The 20,724-nt window shown below is 37.6% G+C and overlaps 1 protein-coding gene across 3 annotated transcripts; it reads left to right on the top strand.

Moving 5' to 3' along the window:
• The first annotated feature begins 1,240 nt into the window (after window positions 1-1,240).
• On the top strand, window positions 1,241-20,401 carry LOC133659998 (peptide YY-like). 3 transcript variants are annotated; one of them, XM_062063000.1, is made up of 5 exons: window positions 1,652-1,781; window positions 17,923-18,052; window positions 18,171-18,345; window positions 18,412-18,501; window positions 19,950-20,401. In XM_062063000.1, exons 3-5 carry the CDS (start codon window positions 18,185-18,187, stop codon window positions 19,972-19,974), a joined length of 276 nt encoding a protein of 91 aa, XP_061918984.1. In that variant the 5' UTR covers window positions 1,652-1,781; window positions 17,923-18,052; window positions 18,171-18,184; the 3' UTR covers window positions 19,975-20,401. The 3 variants fall into 3 exon arrangements, with proteins under 3 accessions (XP_061918983.1, XP_061918982.1, XP_061918984.1); XM_062062999.1 differs by lacking the exon at window positions 17,923-18,052 and having other exon boundaries at window positions 1,241-1,781; XM_062062998.1 differs by lacking the exons at window positions 17,923-18,052; window positions 18,171-18,345; window positions 18,412-18,501; window positions 19,950-20,401 and adding exons at window positions 5,755-5,930; window positions 6,017-6,098; window positions 6,180-6,431 and having other exon boundaries at window positions 1,381-1,781.
• The last annotated feature ends 323 nt before the right edge of the window (window positions 20,402-20,724 follow it).

Genomic DNA, 20,724 nt, shown 5'->3' on the forward strand with positions numbered 1-20,724 from the left:
TTTGTACATAATACATTTTTATAGTACAACACGTTTATATATATATATATATATATATATATATATATATATATATATATATATATATATATATATATATATATATATATATATATATATATATATATATATATATATATATATATATATATATATGTATATACAGGTATATATATATATATATAATTTCTATTGTGTGTATGTATGTTGGTGTGTGTGTATGTATGTATATGTATGTATATACACACATATATATATATGTGTGTATATATAAAATATATACATACATATACCAAAAAAACTAAACTATATATATATAATCTCTATTGTGTGTATGTATGTATGTATATATATGTATATATATATATATATATATATATATATATATATATATAGATGTCCCCAACCGATGCACAGGCTAGCGGTCCACCCGCTAGCCTGTGCATCGGTTGGGGACATCTCTGCGCTGCTGACCCGTCTCCGCTCGGGACGGTTTCCTGCTGGCCCCACTATGGACTGGACTCTCAGTGATGTGTTGGATCCACTGTGGACTGGACTTTCACAATATTATGTCAGACCCACTCGACATCCATTGCTTTCGGTCTCCCCTAGAGGGGGGGGGGGGGGGGGTTACCCACATATGCGGTCCTCTCCAAGGTTTCTCATAGTCATTCACATCGACGTCCCACTGGGGTGAGTTTTTCCTTGCCCGTATGTGGGCTCTGTACCGAGGATGTCGTTGTGGCATGTGCAGCCCTTTGAGACACTTGTGATTTAGGGCTATATAAATAAACATTGATTGATTGATATATATATATACATGTGTGTATATATATAAAATATATACATACATATACCAAAAAAACTAAACTATATATATATATTTATATATATATATATATATATATATATATATATATAATCTGTTATGTGCGTCTGCCTCACAATACGGTCCTGAGTAGTCGTGAGTTCAATCCCGGGCTCGGGATCTTACTGTGTGGAGTTTGCATGTTCTCCCCGTGACTGCGTGGGTTCCCTCCGGGTACTCCGGCTTCCTCCCACCTCCAAAGACATGCACCTGGGGATAGGTTGATTGGCAACACTAAATTGGCCCTAGTGTGTGAATGTTGTCTGTCTGTCTATGTTCGCCCTGCGATGAGATGGCGACTTGTCCAGGGTGTACCCCGCCTTCCGCCCGATTGTAGCTGATATAGGCTCCAGCGACCCCAAAGGGAATAAGCGGTAGAATGGATGGATGGATGGACGGATGTAATGATTTGAATTTCCGGGTATGGCTTCCGGGTCATCATCAGAATCTAATCGCTAGGAGGCGATATGCATCTGCGTGCGCATCTACTGTGTCACTCATCAGACGAAGAAGAAATGAGAGCCAATCACAATCTAAGATGCTTTGCTACTTCCGGTTTCCAGACCTTGGCGTTGCTCGTTGAAGGTGTCGTCCACCGAATTGTATTTATTCATAATAATGAACATTTTTACACGCATAAACGCACTATTATGTCAAAGTAGAGTATTACTAGAACACACTAGTGTCTTAACCAGAGTATGTTCTGGCCATAAAGTTCTTACCCGACATGTTAGTACTAATTTAGCCTCACGTCCGCTAATACATCGCACATCTGTTTGTCATATTTTGAGCAAAAGATGTTTTTCGGACGTCGACGTCGGGAGAAGCAACTCGACGACGAGCACTGACGTTATCCCAGATGAATCACGGAAGCCGGATAGCGACTTTAATGACAACCGTCACCTGAGCCAAAGTAAGTTAAACCAGTTTTATTAGATTACATCAAGCGGGGGAAGGCAATATGATCGTGATAGCAAAATCATGTTCATTTGTGTGCTAGACAGTGAAGCAGCTTCACAAATAATCATTCTGTCGGTGTGGATAAATCATGCAAATTGCTGTGTTAATAACAGAGTCATTTTTCCAAATTTCATATTTTCATTAATTGCAAAGTTTTCTGAAACAAGTAAGGCTTTTTGTGCAATTCATATTTTGTGTGTTAAAGAGTTAAAATCTCCTATTTTACTTGAATTAGTTTCATAACTTTAACAAACGATTAATTTGATAATCGATTAATCTGTCGATTATTACATCGATTAATAATTGGATAAAAGAGACAAACTACATTTCTATCCTTTCCAGTATTTTATTGGAAAAAAACAGCATACTGGCACCATACTTATTTTGATTATTGTTTCTCAGCTGTTTGTACATGTTGCAGTTTATAAATAAAGGTTTATAATAATAAAAAAATAAAATTTAAAAAAAAAAAAAAAATGCCTCTGCGCATGCGCATAGCATAGAACCAACGAATCGATGACTAAATTAATCGCCAACTATTTTTATAATAGATTTTAATCGATTTAATAGATTAGTTGTTGCAGCCATACACTTAAGTTTAGTCTTTTCTTGCAATTTATTCAAGTCATCTACAAAAGATAAACATGGTAGTCTATTGGCTACTAGAAGATGATTTGTGCTGATATCGTATCGTAGGCCTACGAATAAAATCTCAGATTTATTTACAAAAAATTTGATTTATGATTTTTTTCAGATTTTCCCGTACTTTTTATAGAAACCAATGAATACGAATGACAGATCATTCAAAACAAGTTTAGCTTTTTTTTGATAAAAAAATAGTAGTTTGAAATGAGGCTGCATACACTGCATCTTACGCTTAGCAAAATTGTAATTTGTATAATGTTCTTTATACACCGGATACAAATGATCCCTTTCGTGGAAATATTTTTAAAGAACTAAATTAAGAGCTTCCTTTGGGAGGCAATAACTCTGCCTAACAAAAATATAGCATTGTACATTACATGCAAATAAATAAACTCCAATAAATAAATAGATACCAGTAACCAATAAATAATCAATCAAATTAAAGTGCAAACGTAAGACTTATGTTTTGAATAAAATAATTCTGTAAATAAAAATTTAGTATTGTACATTGTATGCAAATAATTAATCAAGTAAATCATTTAGATGAATATAGTTTTGTAAGTGGTTCAACTTGGGCTTTTTCATTGTATGTGCACCACATCTTGGCGATGTACAGAGCGATCGCCTAGGTGATCGTTCTCCACTCTGCTACTTTCTCATCATAGCTGGAGTTTGTTTGTTGTTGCAGTCTTGTTCGCCTCGTAGAGTTGCATTTTCCGTACTCGGCTAGAGACTTCGGTTTCAGATGCTTATACAGACAACTGACAACACTTTTCTTTCTTTGAAAGAAATGTCTCGTTCGTGTTAGCATTAGCCATGTTTTGCTAAGTGTGTGAAACGCTGCTAAGGAAGTAAGGGGGCAGGCAGAAGCTAAGGACGCTTGTGTGGGCAAAAAAATGCCAGAGCAAGAGGAGAAAAAACATAGCTTTTATAATTTTTTAAATCATCTGCAACAAATGTATCAAATTTATTGATAAGGTCTATCTATTGCCCAGGCTTATCGTATCAGATTTATATTGATATCGGCCAATAGTCAAGGCTCCAATATCGGTATTGTATCGGAGGGGGAAAAGTTGTGTCAGGACACCCCTACCAACTGTGACTAACGATAGAGTATCTCACAAAAGTACATACATCCATCACATTTCATTGCTTCACAACATCACAGTAGATGATGGATTTCATGCGATATTTCGATTAATTGCATCTCCCCAGTGCAGACGGCACTCAACAACAATGGCTGTATTGACTCATTTTTAGTCGATTGTAACTATATATACCATGGGTGTCAAACTTTGGCCCGCCGTGTAATTTCACTTGGCCCGTGAGGTGATATCAAATTAACACTAGAGCTGGCCCGCCGATTATATACAGCGGCGGTGCCACGGTACACCACTAATTCTCATACTTGCCAAATTGCCAAACCTCCTGGGAGACTCCCAAATTTCAGTGCCCTTCCCTCATATTTCGTCCCCTCATATTTCGTCCCCTCGTTGTCCGGTCCAACGAGTGCTGGTCCAGTTACATAACATGTGCGATTTTGGCACGCACACAGAAGTGAATGCAATGCATACTTGATCTTCAGCGATACAGGTTACACTGAGGGTGCCAGTATAAAAAAAACTTTAACACTGTTAGAAATATGCGCCACACTGTGAATCCACACCAAACAAGAATGACAAACACATTTCGGGAGAACATCCGCACAGTAACACAACATAAACGCAACAAAACAAATACCCAGAATCCCATGCAGCCCTAACTCTTCTGGGCTACAATATCCGCCCCAAACCCCGCCCACCTCAACCGACGCACGACGGTTGGCCAAGTATGCTTTGCATTTACGAGTGTTTGCGGGCTGAAGCCGCACATATTTTGTGATTGGGCCGGCACGTTGTTGCAATGGATGAAAAGCAGACGTGACGACAGCTCGTGGAGGACAACTTCGTTCGATAAAGAAAGTTGCCTCAGCTCAAAGGCTGAGCCCTGACATTAATGAACTGGCATCCAAGAAAAGATGGCAGGTATCTGGCTTGGGCACATCAGATTTGATCAGTGTGTTGCAAACTGAGCAGTTTAAAGTCCTGAATGGTTGGTTTATTCATTGTTATTTTATTTTCAAATTAATTAGCCTGTGGAAAATGTTAATGTTGATATTTACCTCGGAAGGCTGCAAATAGAAAAGAGGCATTACATTTTTATTTAAATTGTATTTGATATGCCATTGATATTTTTTGATTATTATTATTTGAAACTCGATTTTGCATGTCACTATAAAGTTATATAAGCCTTGCTTGTTCAATATTCAATGCAAAACTTGTTTGGGTCCCTATTAAAAGGTTAATTTGTTCAACCTTGACCCGCGGCTTTGTTCAGTTTTAAATTTTGGCCCACTCTGTATTTGAGTTTGACACCCCTGATATATACAGTGGAACCTCGATTTTCAATTTGCTAGATTTTCGGTCTACAATGTTTCAGATTGCGCCAAATATGCCTCTGTGTGCAAACCATGTCTCTAAGTACCAACGCTTCACTCATTCATTTTGTTGTCCTGCTGGCATCCATTTTGTATTTGCCGGCTTCGTACCACAGCAAGATTTTAATTGTGAAGAGAACAGACTTTTCTGAAAAAAGACGCCAAAGAAAACTTCTTTCACAGCGGAGGAGAAGACAACCTTTCGTTCAGCGGCGCTTCTTCCAACACACACACAAAAACTCTTGTGAGCCAAAGGAGCAGCTCACAAGAGGACTTTTGCCGATGTTAGTGTACTGTAAGTGGATTTTACTTTGAACAAATGTTTATTCTTGTAGCAATATAGTTGTTAAAGATTTTTGTGATTTCTGATCGTTTCTGAGGGCACCAAAGGGGCTTCTGTGTGTGCGTGTGTTGGCAGAGCAGCGCATACAAGACAGTTAAGCTCGTCGTTTTTTTTGGCACGTTAATAAAGAGACAGTTGATTCATGTTTGTTTGATAAACAGTACTGTATAGTACTTTATGTTGCGTGTACTAACTTTTACTAAAATAGGGACGTTTGTGAAAGCTAGAACTCATTATTCATATTTACATTGTTTCTTATGGAGAAATTAGCTTCACTATACACACTTTTTGATTTACGACCCCGTTCAAGAACCAATTAAGTCGGTAAATGGAGGTTCCACTGTAAATATTTAGACAGTAATCTACTTGTGTATTATAATTTATGATAGGAATTCAGCAAATATCTTATTTGAAAAAATAGCCACTGATGCAGTCTTAAGTACATTTGTTTTACATCTCCAGGGCCGACTGAGGCTTTCACCCTGGATGTTTTGGTGTCTCTGCTGCGCCAGGAGAACGCAGATGAAATCTGTGTGATTAAATTACCAGAGCACATCAAATACGCCCAGTACTTCATCGTGGTGAGCGGCGTATCACCCAGACACCTCCGCGCTATGGCCCTTTATGCCGTCAAAGTGGTAAGTGACCTGCAATTGTGTCCCCTTGACACCTGCAAACCTGTGCTCTTTATCTTTAACACGCTTCTTCTTTTTATTTTTTTCAGTACAAATTCCTGAAGGAAGATCACCAATTTCACGTGAAGATTGAAGGAAAGGCTGCAGAAGATTGGCTGTGTATCGACTTTGGTATGTAAAACATTGAGTTCCAAGCATGAAGTCGATTATTTCCAGTGTGGCACAAAGAAATGATGTCAGACCATCCTGCAGGGAATATGGTCGTCCACTTCATGCTTCCGGAGACAAGAGACGTGTATGAACTGGAGAAACTGTGGACTCTGCGCTCCTACGACGAACAACTGAGGAGAATGCCTGATGAGAAGCTTCCAGAAGATTTTATATTTGATCTTGGAGACGATAAATTATAAGCATAACTCCTCATTTGCATGTATATTTCTCTTTCACTTTGCCAGGGGAACTTTGTTAAATCATGTTTAAAATAAAGTGATATTTTCTTAAGTGGGTTCAGCTCAAATCTGTCTGTGACATTTACCAAACAGTAAAACCCTTTTCTCAGAGGACAATATTATAGAAATTAAACTTAACTATACCTTTAGAGTAGTCAGTGTACAGCAGTACAGCTTTACTACCCACTGAAAATGACATACCACTAATTTGGTTGTGTCTAAAACGCTGTCAAGTTCAACACGCGTGAGTAGCAAGATAATTGTGTCTTGCCCACAGTCAAGGTGGTAGTGTCATGTGCTAGGGCTGTATGAGACCTGCCAGCACTGGGGAGCAGTGGTTCATTGAGGACCACATATAATGTAACAGCAGGTAACACAAATGAGTACCAGTATACACGTGTCTTGGTGGTTGCAGCGTCATTTGCTTATTCTGCATGAGTTTAATTGACCACATTTTCTTTGACAGCTGGTAAGTTATTAGTACCAATCAACATGTGTCTTGGTAGTGGGAGCATCATTGTCTGACTTTGCACGAATCCTGCCGGAACTGAAGAACTGTGGTTCATTTAAGCTCACATTTACTGTGAAAGCTGGCAAGTTGTGAGTACCAAGATACACAAGTCTTGGTGGTGGCAGCGACATTGAGTCTGCATGATTGCTACCGGCACTGGGGAACTGTGCTCCAGTGAGGATTACATAATATGACAGCAGGTAACACAAATGATTACCATGCGAGTGTCTTGGTGGGGGAAGCGTCATTTGCTTATTCTGCATGAGTGCTGCCGGCACTGGAGAGATATGGTTCATTGAGGACCACATTTACTGTGACGGCGGGCAACACACATTAGTACCAGTATACATGTGTCTTGGTGGTGGCAGCATCATTGTCTGAGTGCATGAGTGCTTACGACACTGGGGAGTTATGGTTAATCGAGGACCACATTTACTGTGACGGCGTGCAACACAAATTAGTACCAGTATACATGTGTCTTGGTGGTGGCAGCATCATTGTCTGAGTGCATGAGTGCTTACAACACTGGGGAGTTGTGGTTCATTGAGGGCCACATTTACTGTGACGGCATGCAACACAAATTAGTACCAGTATACATGTGTCTTGGTGGGGGCAGCATCATTGTCTGAGTGCATGAGGGCTTACGACACTGGGGAGTTGTGGTTCATCGAGGACCACAATTACTGTGACGGCGTGCAACACAAATTAGTACCAGTATACATGTGTCTTGGTGGTGGCAGCATCATTGTCTGAGTGCATGAGTGCTGACGACACTGGGGAGTTGTGGTTCATTGAGGACCACATTTTCTTTGACAGCTGTTAAGTTATAATGACCAATCAACATGTGTCCTGGTAGTGGGAGCATCATTGTCTGAATTTGCACGAATCCTGCCGGAACTGAAGAAATGTGGTTCATTTAAGCTCACATTTACTGTGAAAGCTGGTAAGTTCGAGTACCAAGATACACGAGTCTTGGTGGTGGCAGCGACATTGAGTCTGCATGATTGCTACCGGCACTGGGGAACTGTGGTCCATTGAGGATTACTTAAAGGCCTACTGAAACCCTACCGACCACGCAGTCTGATAGTTTATATATCAATGATGAAATCTTAACATTATAACACATGCCAATACGGCCGGGTTAACTTATAAAGTGACATTTTAAATTTGCCGCTAAACTTCCGGTTCGAAACGCCTCTGAGGATGCCGTATGCGCGTGACGTAACCCGGGGAACACGGATATGCCTTCCACATTGAAGCCAATACGAAAAAGCTCTGTTTTCATTTCATAATTCCACAGTATTCTGGACATCTGTGTTCGTGAATCTGTTGCAATCATGTTCATTGCATTATGGAGAAGGAAGCTGAGCAAGCAAAGAAGAAAGTTGTCGGTGCGAAATGGACGTATTTTTCGAACGTAGTCAGCAACAACAGTACACAGCCGGCGCTTCTTTGTTTACATTCCCGGAAGATGCAGTCAAGATGGAAGAACTCGGATAACAGAGACTCTAACCAGGAGGACTTTTGACTTCGATACACAGACGCCTGTAGAGAACTGGGACAACACAGACTCTTACCAGGATTACTTTGATTTGGATGACAAAGACGCAGACGTGCTACTGTGAGTATGCAGCTTCTAAACATTTGATCGCTTGACCGTATGTGCGCAACTTTTTTTTGCGTATGTACGTAACTTTTTTAAAATATATAAGCTTTATGAACCTTGGGTTAGGTGAACGGTCTTTTGGGCTGAGTGATTGTGTGTGTTGATCAGGTGTTTGAATTGTATTGGCGTGTTCTATGGAGCTAGGAGGTAGCAGAGGAGCTAGGAGCTAGCATAACAAACACGCAGGTGTTTTTATGCAGGATTAATTTGTGGCATATTAAATATAAGCCTGGTTGTGTTGTGGCTAATAGAGTATATATATGTCTTGTGTTTATTTACTGTTGTAGTCATTCCCAGCTGAATATCAGGTCACCCCCGGCTCTCACAGCATCTTCCCTATCTGAATAGCTTCAACTCCCCACTAGTCCTTCACTTGCACTTTACTCATCCACAAATCTTTCATCCTCGCTCAAATTAATGGGGAAATTGTCGCTTTCTCGGTCCGAATCTCTCTCACTTCATGCGGCCATCATTGTAAACAATAGGGAACTTTGCGTATATGTTCAACTGACTACGTCACGCTACTTCCGGTAGGGGCAAGCCTTTTTTTTTATCAGATACCAAAAGTTGCAATCTTTATCGTCGTTGTTCTATACTAAATCCTTTCAGCAAAAATATGGCAATATCGCGAAATGATCAAGTATGACACATAGAATAGATCTGCTATCCCCGTTTAAATAAAAAAAAATCATTTCAGTAGGCCTTTAATATGACAGCAGGTAACACAAATGATTACCAGTATGCAAGTGTCTCGGTGGTAGTAGCATCATTGTGGCAGCGCCATTGTCTGAGTGCATGAGTGCTGCCGGCACTGGGGAGTTGTGGTTCATTAAGGAGTCTAGGTTTTCAGTTAATATGAACAAAATGGTTTGCATAGTTCTGTGATATTTAGCGAGGAAATACATTTTGGTTGAATAGTTTTGGTCTTAATGGACTTAGCAAGTGAGCGTTCTGTGTCATTGACCTTCTCTGCAAGCCGCACCAGATCACAACACGGACCAAATGTAGAACTAATGAAGAAGGTGATTAAAGTTTGTGCTTTCATACAAGATGAATAATATCTTCAAAAACATGGTCATGGTTGAAGTTGATATCGAACATGTATACACAAACAAAATGATACATCATGTTCTCTTCACATGTTGGAAAAGGGGTAGGAAGAAGCAAGCTTTATTTAATCCTCCCCCTTTTCCCATTTGTACCAATCAGGGATAACAGTTATTATTTCTATTGCATATATTTTGTCACTGGTCATTGGAGCTGCACTTTTTTTCTTTTGCTGGTTGAACTTTTCTGCTGCTGTGGTTGGCGCTGTCATTAGCGGAGTCATGTGACCATTAACGAGCATCAAGCCAACACACTGTGAAAGAATGATGAGCTCTCTGTGGACTGCACACTTCATTACTTTTACAAAGACAAATGCTGTGACAAATTCTTTGTCACAGCTTTAAACTTTTAGCACATCCAAATGCGCACAGTGTTGATGCGGTACGATTTTCAAGGAGTTGGTGAAATGGCCACTAGGGTGGACGACATGCGTTAGAGCTTTGTACAGTATAGAACAGGGGTGGGCAATTAATTTTTACCGGGGGCAGCATGAGCAACCCGAGCACTGCTGGAGGGCCACATCGACAATATTTAAATTACATTTTGCTCAATATTATTTTGTATATATACCGTAAGATAAATAATAATAATAATAATAATAATAATTATAATAGTACTTTTATTTAACCTAACTTAACTTTATACCAAAAGCACTGCTTTGGAAATCATCTGTACCCCTCTCAGAGATCACATTTAGTTCCCTTAAACATCCTCATGTTGCACAATGAAATGTAAGCATAGGATGAAGTGTGCATTCCTGTAACTTTATTTAGTAACAGCATTCCATGATTAATATAAATAAATTAACATTAATAATAAATGACAGTAAAATAAGCACACATATGACTGAGGAGTCATAGTGTAACTTTGTGTGGTGTTTGAGTTGTCCGACTTTTTGTGTGGCCATAAACGCACCAGTGGTATGCGTGTTGGTGACAGATGACAAGTTGGTTTTGGCCTGATTTGTATGGCAGAAAATCACTAGTTTTTCGAGATAGAAGTGTTTTACTCATGTTTTTGGTGTGGTTATGGCCGAATATAAACAGTTTTGTTTAATAAAGTGATCGATATAATTCCTGGCCTCGAAGCATCTCGATAGACGTTACAATAATTGAACGGTGTTCAATTGAACGGTGTTGAGTGTTGACAAACACTGTTAGGGCCGCTTGTTGTCACTGTCACTCAAAGTTGCATTGCAAAATTACACAGAATAAATGTGTTTATTTTGTTTAGAATTCAGATGGGATTTGATTTGGTGCGTGGCATATATTTGCTGTGCGCAGAGGACGCTTGAGCAGTGCGCAATAGGGATGGGCGATACCACACTTTTAGGATTCGATACGATACCGATACTTTTTCTTGCACTTTCACCGATACCGATACCAATAATTTCTTATTGGCAATTTTTTGTCAGTCAAAAATATTATTATTATTGTTATTATTTAAGACAAATCACAAGACAAATACAGACCATTTATACCACATTTATTATGGTCAATATATAATAAAAGTAAAATTAAAATAAATAACATAAATATGAAAAATAAATTAAATATTATATATAATAATAACTATATATTATAATAATTAAATATTAGGGCTTTCCAATTAACAGTCAAATCCGAATTGCAAGAAGCTGCAGTTATTTTTTAAAGTTTGTGATATAATTAGCAATTAATGAAATATGAAATAGGCTAATGTTTTCGAAATGTAAGAAATCATGTTACAGATTAAAACCAAAATCACATTCAATCATATATTCAAGATTTTTTTGGAAAAAAATAAAACTGTAATGCAAAGATGAAGAATCTCCAAATTGTATCTCTTTCTTATCTCGTTTTAAATACTCAAGCAATTTTCAACTAACAGTAAATTCCCCTGTGTGGAAATTATTTGAATTTAGGATAATCATTAAAAAAAAAAAAATCAGTAAACATTACTAAAAAAAAAAAAAACAATGCCTGTTTTACGTCAACAATTGGACAACACTGGATATGCCTGGCTGCATCGCTGTCGGCTGGCTGTGTGTGTGTTGCACGTTGACGTCGCTCATTCGCTGTCTCCTGTCACGTGACTGGGCCAGCTCTATACTCTGCCAGGTACAGGGGTGTCCCAGCACATAGTAAGTTAAGTAAGTCATCAAAAACATCTGAAAGTGATGCTTGCACCCCCCACACGCCGTTTTTTTGGTTTATATCGATACTTTTTTCAGAAAAGTGATGCCAAATGAGTAGCGTGTGAGTATCGATATATCGATACCACAGGATCGATACGCACATCCCTAGTGCGCAATTGCGCAGGCGCGCACCTTAGAGGGAACGTTGCTGGCAGTCCATGTCTTGTTGAAAACACGCCATTCGTCATCAACTTTTCTCTTTTTAGCGTCTCGGGTGTAAACCGTGCATCACTTGTCGCTGTGCACCTTCACTCACAGGTTACACACGGACATACGCCCATAAATAACACTTTTCAAAATAAAAGCAGCACAGATGTATTGCGCGCACAACATAGATGTTTTTTCAACTTTATTTTGTAATTTGTGATTGCAGCTGTTCACATTCACTCACAATCACGCACGCGCATACGTCCACACGGAAGTAATACAAATGACGCTTTTCAAAACAAAAGCAGCACCGTTGTATTGCACACTCGACATAGATACTTTTTAAAATGTATTTTGTAATTTATGATTGGCCTCACGCGGGCCGGACAGGGACGCACAAAGGGCCGGATGTGGCCTGCGGGCCGCAGAATGCCCAGATCTGGTATAGAACTTTCCTCTTCCTGGTGCAACCATGTCAGCTGTGCCGCACGAATACACACAACAAAAGGAGAACGTTATGATACAAAAGCAGTTCAATAGAAATGTAACAACCATAGCATGCGTTCTTAAAAGCTTTTCTAAGATCATGTCTTTCTTCTTCTTTCGTGTAACGTCAGATGTCCAACTCAGTGTGGCGTAGCCATACCTCTGGTCCTAGGTGGAAGAGGCTGGCTTCCGAGGGCGGTCCATATAAGGGGCAGATGTTGATTATATGGTCGACGGTCTGCTCAGGGTCACCGCACTCGCATGCCGCACTGTCCGCCAAGCCCCACGTCTTCATTGTTGACCCAAAGCCACCGACCCCAGTCCGTAGACGATTCAGCGCGGTCCATTGTGGTAGGTCGTCTCCTCCGATGGCGCCATCTCCTGGGTCCCAAATGTAGCGGTGGACTCGGGAGGGCCCGGCCGACTCCCACTCCTGCTTCCTCCTGCTTCATGTCTTTGAAGTGCAAGTGCACACCAAAAACTATTACAATTGTATTTGTTTGTTTGTACTAATTTTATATATTTAGTCATATTAATTTCAGTGTGTGAATGTGAGTGTGAATGTTGTTCTTCTATCTGTGTTGGCCCTGCGATGAGGTGGCGACTTGTCCAGGGTGTACCCCGCCTTCCGCCCGATTGTAGCTGAGATAGGCTCCAGCGCCCCCCGCGACCCCGAAGGGAATAAGCGGTAGAAAATGGATGGATGGACTATTTATGTATGTTATTTTACTATTGTCTTGTCCCTGCACTTCACTTACACTGTTGATGTGCTTCAAAAAAAAATTATTTTCACCAATATAGTGATTTTTGTTTATTCCGAATTCAGAAATGCGCACAAAAAAAGTTGTTTTTTTCCCAGTGATTCTTAAACTAGTGGTACACATGCTCCATCTAGTGGTACGCCAAATAATCAGTACAGTTTTATTTTCCTATATTCAAACACAGTGTTACTGTTCAAACAGTGTGTAATGTTTCAGTGGCCAAAAATATTAAATATACTTCTTAAATAAAACCTCTGCCTTGTTATTACTTAGGCCTACTATGCTACTGTATTTTAACGTTGGTCATTATGGTTGTACTTGGCGGACTGAGTGTTTTCTAAGGTAAACTTGGTGAAAAAGGTTTAAGAACCATTGCTTTAGAAAAATATTTTTTTTGTGCTCAAACATCTTTTACTGATGTTGTTATTATTGTTATTGTTGCTTTTATTCATTCTTGTTTTTACTTTTTTGAATTGTATTTGTATGTCTTCTCAATTGCTTTGTAAATGTTTATCCTAAGTATTGTACAGCTGGGATTGAGTTGGAGTTGGGGTAAAAATACACTTTAAAAAAATTGTTTTCAGGACAACACCATGTGCATAAGTCTTATGCCAGCAGCCGAGAGGAGCTTTTATAACCTGTAACCTTTTTTGAAAGGTTTTTTTATCATTTATATACCAGATTTTATACTGCAATAATCTTGTTGAATTGAGGAACGATTCTGAATCCAAATATTCCCATCTCTACTAAATAAGTTGAGTATGAGAAATGTTCTCATTAGGTACTCCAGTATATGGAGAAAGGAGAATCACAATAATACACATTGAGACAACTGTCATTGCTAATAATACCAATAAATTAAATTAAATTGTGACAAATATAGACATTTAGTATTAAACCTGTTCACCAACCAATATTAATGACATGACATGTAAATACATTTTTAAACAGTGACATACAACATCCTAAAATGGCAGTCAAAATATAGCTAGTGATGCCCAGTGTTGGGACTAACGCGTTACAAAGTATGTATATGGCACGAAAACATTTTCCAAGTTCCTGGACAGTGAGTACATAAACATGGAAAGCAAGCTAAAGAAGACACTCCAAACTCTGCCTCTGCTCATCATTCAGCACTGAAGGTACACACACTCTGTCAATTCTCTTATATACTCTTTCATTCTAGACTTCTAGAGTGTTTGATTATCACATCACTCTAAATGTACAGACTATAAAGTTCACAAACATAAAGAGGGATGCTAGTGGGCCAGGCCAATCTTTCCTTTTCTCTAAACTAAAAGTGGGGACATGTGTAGAGTGTTCTGGGCTTCAGTACAGTGTTGATCTCCTGAACACATGATTTTATTTCACAATTCCTTGAGAGAGAAAAATGTCTGGTTAGGCGTGTCTATAGCAGTATGTGTGCTGTATATAGTGACATGACATATAATCATGTCATGTGTGCCTTCCTTGGGTGAAGCCAGGTTTACAGCTATGTTGTGACATGTTATTATGCGGTTTGTTACTTATGTATGTTATGTTGCAGCTATTTAAAATAGTTTTGTCAATTTTTTCTGGCCCAAAATAAATTGGCCCTTTGAAACATATCTTTGTCTTTGTGTGTTGTATGTAGACCACATTGCTTAGCAGAGTTCAGTGATGCAAATGCATGTCAAGTTGATCAACAGATTGTATTATTCTCCAGTGCAATAACAGCACTGAAATGAAGACTAAAAGGGCATTAATGGGAGCCTTAAATTAAAAATTAAAAAAAGAAGTAACTAAATAGTTACTTTTCACAGTAACGCATTACTTTTTGGTGTAAGTAACTGAGTTAGTAACTGAGTTACTTTTGAAATAAAATAACTGGTAACTGCAACTAGTTACTGGTTTTCAGTAACTAACCCAACACTGGTGATGCCTACAGTCCAATTTAGTGGACATATGATTATTCACAACTTCCTCAAATTACAAAACCAGCTTTCAGAAATGTGTTGTAATTATATTGCTCTTTATTTGTTGCTTGAAGTCCACATATATTTTTTAGCACTACGGGTCGAGAAGGAACGGACAAGACATTCCTCCAATGCTCTGCACATCTGTCAGCCATCTTGTTTTAGAATGTTTTTTTTTTTTTTTTTGCAGTACAACAGCTGACCAATGGTTGGGGCAGTATATGGCAAGACACAATGGCGTGCACTGTAGCGACTTATGCGAAGACGTGAAGATTCATGCGTAATGCAAAAAACAGCTTTTGAATAACTGTCCACTGCAAGATAAGTAGTAGGCCGATCTATTTTTCTACGTTTTTCAGTGTGGTTTCTGCAATCGTTTGTATAAATCTACATAATTCCCTCCTTAAACCTTCCATTTGCAGCTTCTTCTGTCGTTTCTTTTTTAATGGTCTATCATCCGTTTAATATTCTAAATCAACATGTTTGCAACTCAATAATGTTTATTTCAACATATATTTTATTGTAAAACATACATAAATGGCAAAAGGGTTTTGTTTTTGCACACCCTGCAAAGACTTTTCTTCCCAATCTACTGTAATGTTCTTGTCAGAAAGTGGTGTTAAAGTGTTCCCATCATTTAGGGCCTGAGAGTCCTCCATTACAAACAACTCCCAAGTTTAAAGGTTGGAGCGATTGGCTGTTTTTTAGGAGAATGTGCACTCAAAAGCTGCCTTTGTTTAAGTCATGTGACACACACTTACAATATATGACACATATTACAAAGACGGCTTCCTCTTTTGTAATTCATTTCAACTCTGAATTATTTCATATTGTCAATGTTATTTGTGTCTTGTCAACATTGAAAATGATTGAGTCTGTCCATTCATTAGTCTTATTTATTATTTAAAGGCTGCAAACTAAAATCAATTTTAAACCGGCCTGTGAGTGTTTATGCATTTCGTTTAAGTTTAACGTCTTAATGGAAGTCAACTCTGGTTGCTAAGGAGCCGATCGTGCTGTAAAACAACAACATTCAGAAGGTATTGATTACTGAAGCGCACTGGACTCTAATGCACTTATATCTTGCAGCATATCCACATATTATTGTATGGCAGATACAATGGCTTGCAGAAGTATTTGGACGGTGAGGGAGCTTGTGGGATTTATATATGACCATGATGGATTGGAAATAAAACTACCAAGATGTGATTAAAGTTTAGACTTAAGGTGTTTTAGAAAATAAAATATTTCAATTACAACCGTTTTACGTGGGTCTCAAAAGTAGTATATTGTTTTGTCAGGCCTTCACTTTCTGCTTGTATGTGACTCCTGCTACCTTCACGTTTGTCCTTGCTAATTAAAATTGTCTTGATATCAGGACACTGACTCCATCATTGGACAACATTCCATTTCTTTACCTCCCAAAAGTCTTGAGTTGTGTTATATTTATAGTTAGGTCACTATTCTGTGAGTTTGAGCCCCTAAACATGAAGGTACTCTGCTAAAAATGGCAGCCTGCCACAAATAAACAAAACCATAATTAAATAAAGACTTGCCACTCATAAACATTTATAACGGGACTATGTGTCGTAACTCTTATTAACACAGTAACACTTTAACGCACATTCACATACACACATGTTCTGCCAGAGAATAAGACGTGTAGCAGGAAGGATGATTGTTGCCAAATTAGAGACTTGTTGGCTATATTTAGCGAGTATTCAGACAAGTGACAAATCTAGCGAGTTTTCAGGTTTTGTTGAACATTTTTGGAGACTCTTGACATGAAAGAAAGCACATATCGCTCTTCTCGATGAGGAGCGGGTCCTACTGTGCCCCCCATCACAATCACCCCCCTTTGTCTTTTCCCCATCTAATGGTAAGGGTGCTGAAAAAGATAGATTCACATCCGAATCTAATTCTAAAAAAAACTTGTGAGAGACTCACATTTTTGCAAAAGGTCCATAAAAACAGTAGAGTGCTCCTGTAAGTCTGACACCATAAATACACCAAAATCAAAAGTCTACTTTAGAAGATGCTGGTGAATACACAAAATAGGACTAATAGTTAGGAGTGTGACTCTTTGGGCTCCTAACAATTAGATCTGATTACGATTCCTGGTGTGACGATTCGATTCAGAATCGATTCTCGATTCAACACAATTCTCAATTCAAATGGATTCTCTCTTTGTATTATTTGTGATAATAATTGTAATGAACATTTTTCAAGCAGGTTAGAAAAGCCCGTTCTGGTTGCATTGAGATGGCCTAAAACGTCTTTTGAAAAATCAGAATGAATAAGAATCGTGATTCAGATGTGAAACAATTTTTTGTGCACCCCTACTAATAGCGAAGGGAGAAGTCTGGCCCCTCAGTCCTTAGCTTTCTAGGAATGTGGCCCCCAAAACATTTTAGTTGAATATCTCTGCCCTCAATCCTCCTTCATAAAGTTCTGATGCAGGTCTTGTGTAGGTCTTGTGTAAGGGCTAACAAAGAACTTTAGCCACACTTTTGAGACCCCTGCTGTAGAAGATGAAAATTACGTAAACCTTGCTCATGCGTTACTAGACTGTGTGAATCACAACTGTGAGTCCAGTTGAAAATTGAGTTTTTAAAGTTAGTTTCTGCTTCATTTCGTAGCTTGTGCGTGTTTTCATTAGTCATAAGTGTAATGAAATAGCATCATTTGTATCCTCGGCAGAGATTACTAATCTAATGAGGCGGTGGATGTTTCTCAGGGGAGCTGTACAAGTGAACGCCTGCCTTCCTACTACGCGACACACCCTGTATAAAACAGCCGAGGCATATAGAGGAGCTTTGAACAGAGTGGAAGTCGCCTCACAAGCAGCATTTCCAGCCTTTAACAACGTATGTGCATTGTTTTGGGGGGGTTTTGGCTTGAATTTCATTTTTTTTGTAGGTTTTGGATGATTACCACCGCTTTTTATTATACAGTAAAACTTTATCTCTTTTCCCCCCCTTTTAGGATTCACTGCTGGGATGTCTTTGGTTGTCCTTCTGTGCCTGCTGGCTTGTGTTCACTCGGGCATTCAAGCATATCCACGCAAGCCTGTCAGCCCCAAAGAAGGAGCACCACCTGAGGAGCTTGCTAAATACTACAGTGCACTCAGACACTACATCAACCTCATCACAAGGCAGAGGTGAGACAGCGATGTGTCTCCTTGTTCTTTTTATTAACAGGAGTGAACACTATTTTCCATCCACAGGTACGGGAAAAGAGACAGTCCAGACACACTGTTTTCTGATTTTTTTGTAAAGGAGAGCACAGAGAGTATCCCTGGATCCAATTATGGCAGGTAGGACCTAAAAATCAAACAACATCCTTCTGATTTAATTACAGTTTTGTATGGCTGTTTATTAGCCTGATATAATTTGCATTATCTATTTGGTGCAAGCAGGAATGTAATGCTCTATTATTATATTTTATTCATTACTGACTTATTCCAAATTATTTCACATGTAACATTTAATTAATAATATGTTTATTAATCTGTTTTACAAATTACAAATACATCTTTCCAAGTTTTATTTATTTTTTAATAATTTATTTACAATTTAGTGGTGTTTTTCCATTTGAATCTACTTTTTCATTTTAACCTACTTTTTATTGTATGTCTATTTTTTTTTATTTTATTTTGCTGAAAATGCAAATTAATCTAATAATATGTCTATCTATTGAGGTAATAATAATCTATTTCTACGTGTATAATTTTGAAATATTATTTAAATTGAGATCTTATTTATTTTTTACAATAAAAAAAAAAATCCCCTTAAATATTTTTTTTTGACTCTTTATCGACTGTATTTTAGCTGCATTTATCATAAATGGTTAGTAAACCACTATTACAGCAATTATATGTAAATATAAATATATATATACGTTAGGTCAGGTAAAAACACAGAGGCTATTTCATCCATACAAGTCTGTTTCACAGGTTTCTCTGCTATATATATATATATATATATATATATATATATATATATATATATATATATATATATATATATATATATATATATATATATATATATATATATAATTTTGTTAAAAGTAAACAATACCAGGTCACCTTATCATACAGGTTTATTTTTTTCCCGTAAATAAAAATGTATATAATCGTCTGTTTTATAAGCAAAGATAAACATATTTCAAAGTGTATTCTTTAATATAAATGATTTACAATTCAGCAGTATTTTGAAAAAGTAAAAAAAGTAAATGTATTTATTTGTAAGTCATATTACCTTATTTCAGGTAATTGCAGTCATGATCGGTTGTTAGTTAATTATTTTGACAGCAGTTAAAATTATTTTGTTAAAAATATACAATATTAGACCATCATTGTAATAACGCATATTTATTTTTACTTTGCTGTAAATACAAATTGATATAATATTATGTCTATTTTATTTTTATTGTAATACTTTTTAAAATATCATTGTTTTAATTCAGAAATTGCTTCTGTTGTTTGTTATGATCTGCGGCATGTCTGTTTTTTTAATTTTTATAATATGGGGATATTTCTATTATCATTAGTAGTATACTAATGGTAGTATTAGTGAGCATATTAAATGTATATGAATTAAAATAGTATTTCTGTTTTGCTGCAGTTTTGGTGTGCATGTGCCTCTTAATAACATTCTGCTAACCAAATACCAGCTAAATTGTTTTTCATAATTGTTCGTTTATTTTATTTACATTTCATGATGTTTTAATGACTTCCCTATTGTCTTTCATGCATTATAGGTATGATGAATTGCCCATCTGGTGATGATGATGATGATGATGATGATGATGATGATGATGATGATGATGATGCTGATGCTGGAGTTGCCTTAACTTTTAATTTGTGGCTAATAAATGGACCTATGTTGCATGTGATATATACTGTATGTTGTGTTATTTAGGTACAAAATATTGTATATGTCTATCAACGTCTTCTGCTTATGTGGTGTTCCTTACTAAACAGTGCTCTCTAGCGGTGAACACCGGTACAAACTTATTTTGGTATCGTGTGACTTGTGATGATTGGGACAAGAGAAAATATTACCTATATTTTGAGGAAGAATAAGTGCGTTTATTTTATATTGCTATTATTTTCTAAAAATCTGTGAATATGTTTAATAACTGTCTCTGTGTACTTTTTTATTGTCATTTTTAGTGTCTTTGTCAAGGAGGTTCCTGTTTAAATAAAAGTGAAAATGTAAAAATGATATCCAGTTTGTGTTTACTACTAAACATATATTGGTATCTCTTCCATACCCAGGGAACACAGAGCCAGTATCGCCGCTACCTGTAAATGGAGTGTACCAAAGAAAGTTGCAAGTGCCAGCACTTTGACATAGAAGGTGCACAACACAATTGCAGTGGGTCTCAAACTTTTTTTTTTTTTTTAGTCAAATACCACCTCACAAAACACTTGGCTCTCCAAGTACCATCATAATGATCAACATTAAATACAATGTTGTAGTAGGCCTAAGTATTAATCAATAACAAGGCAAAGGTTTTATTTACCATGTAT

Source organism: Entelurus aequoreus, linkage group LG11 (assembly GCF_033978785.1).
Source record: "Entelurus aequoreus isolate RoL-2023_Sb linkage group LG11, RoL_Eaeq_v1.1, whole genome shotgun sequence".
NCBI lineage: Eukaryota > Metazoa > Chordata > Actinopteri > Syngnathiformes > Syngnathidae > Entelurus > Entelurus aequoreus.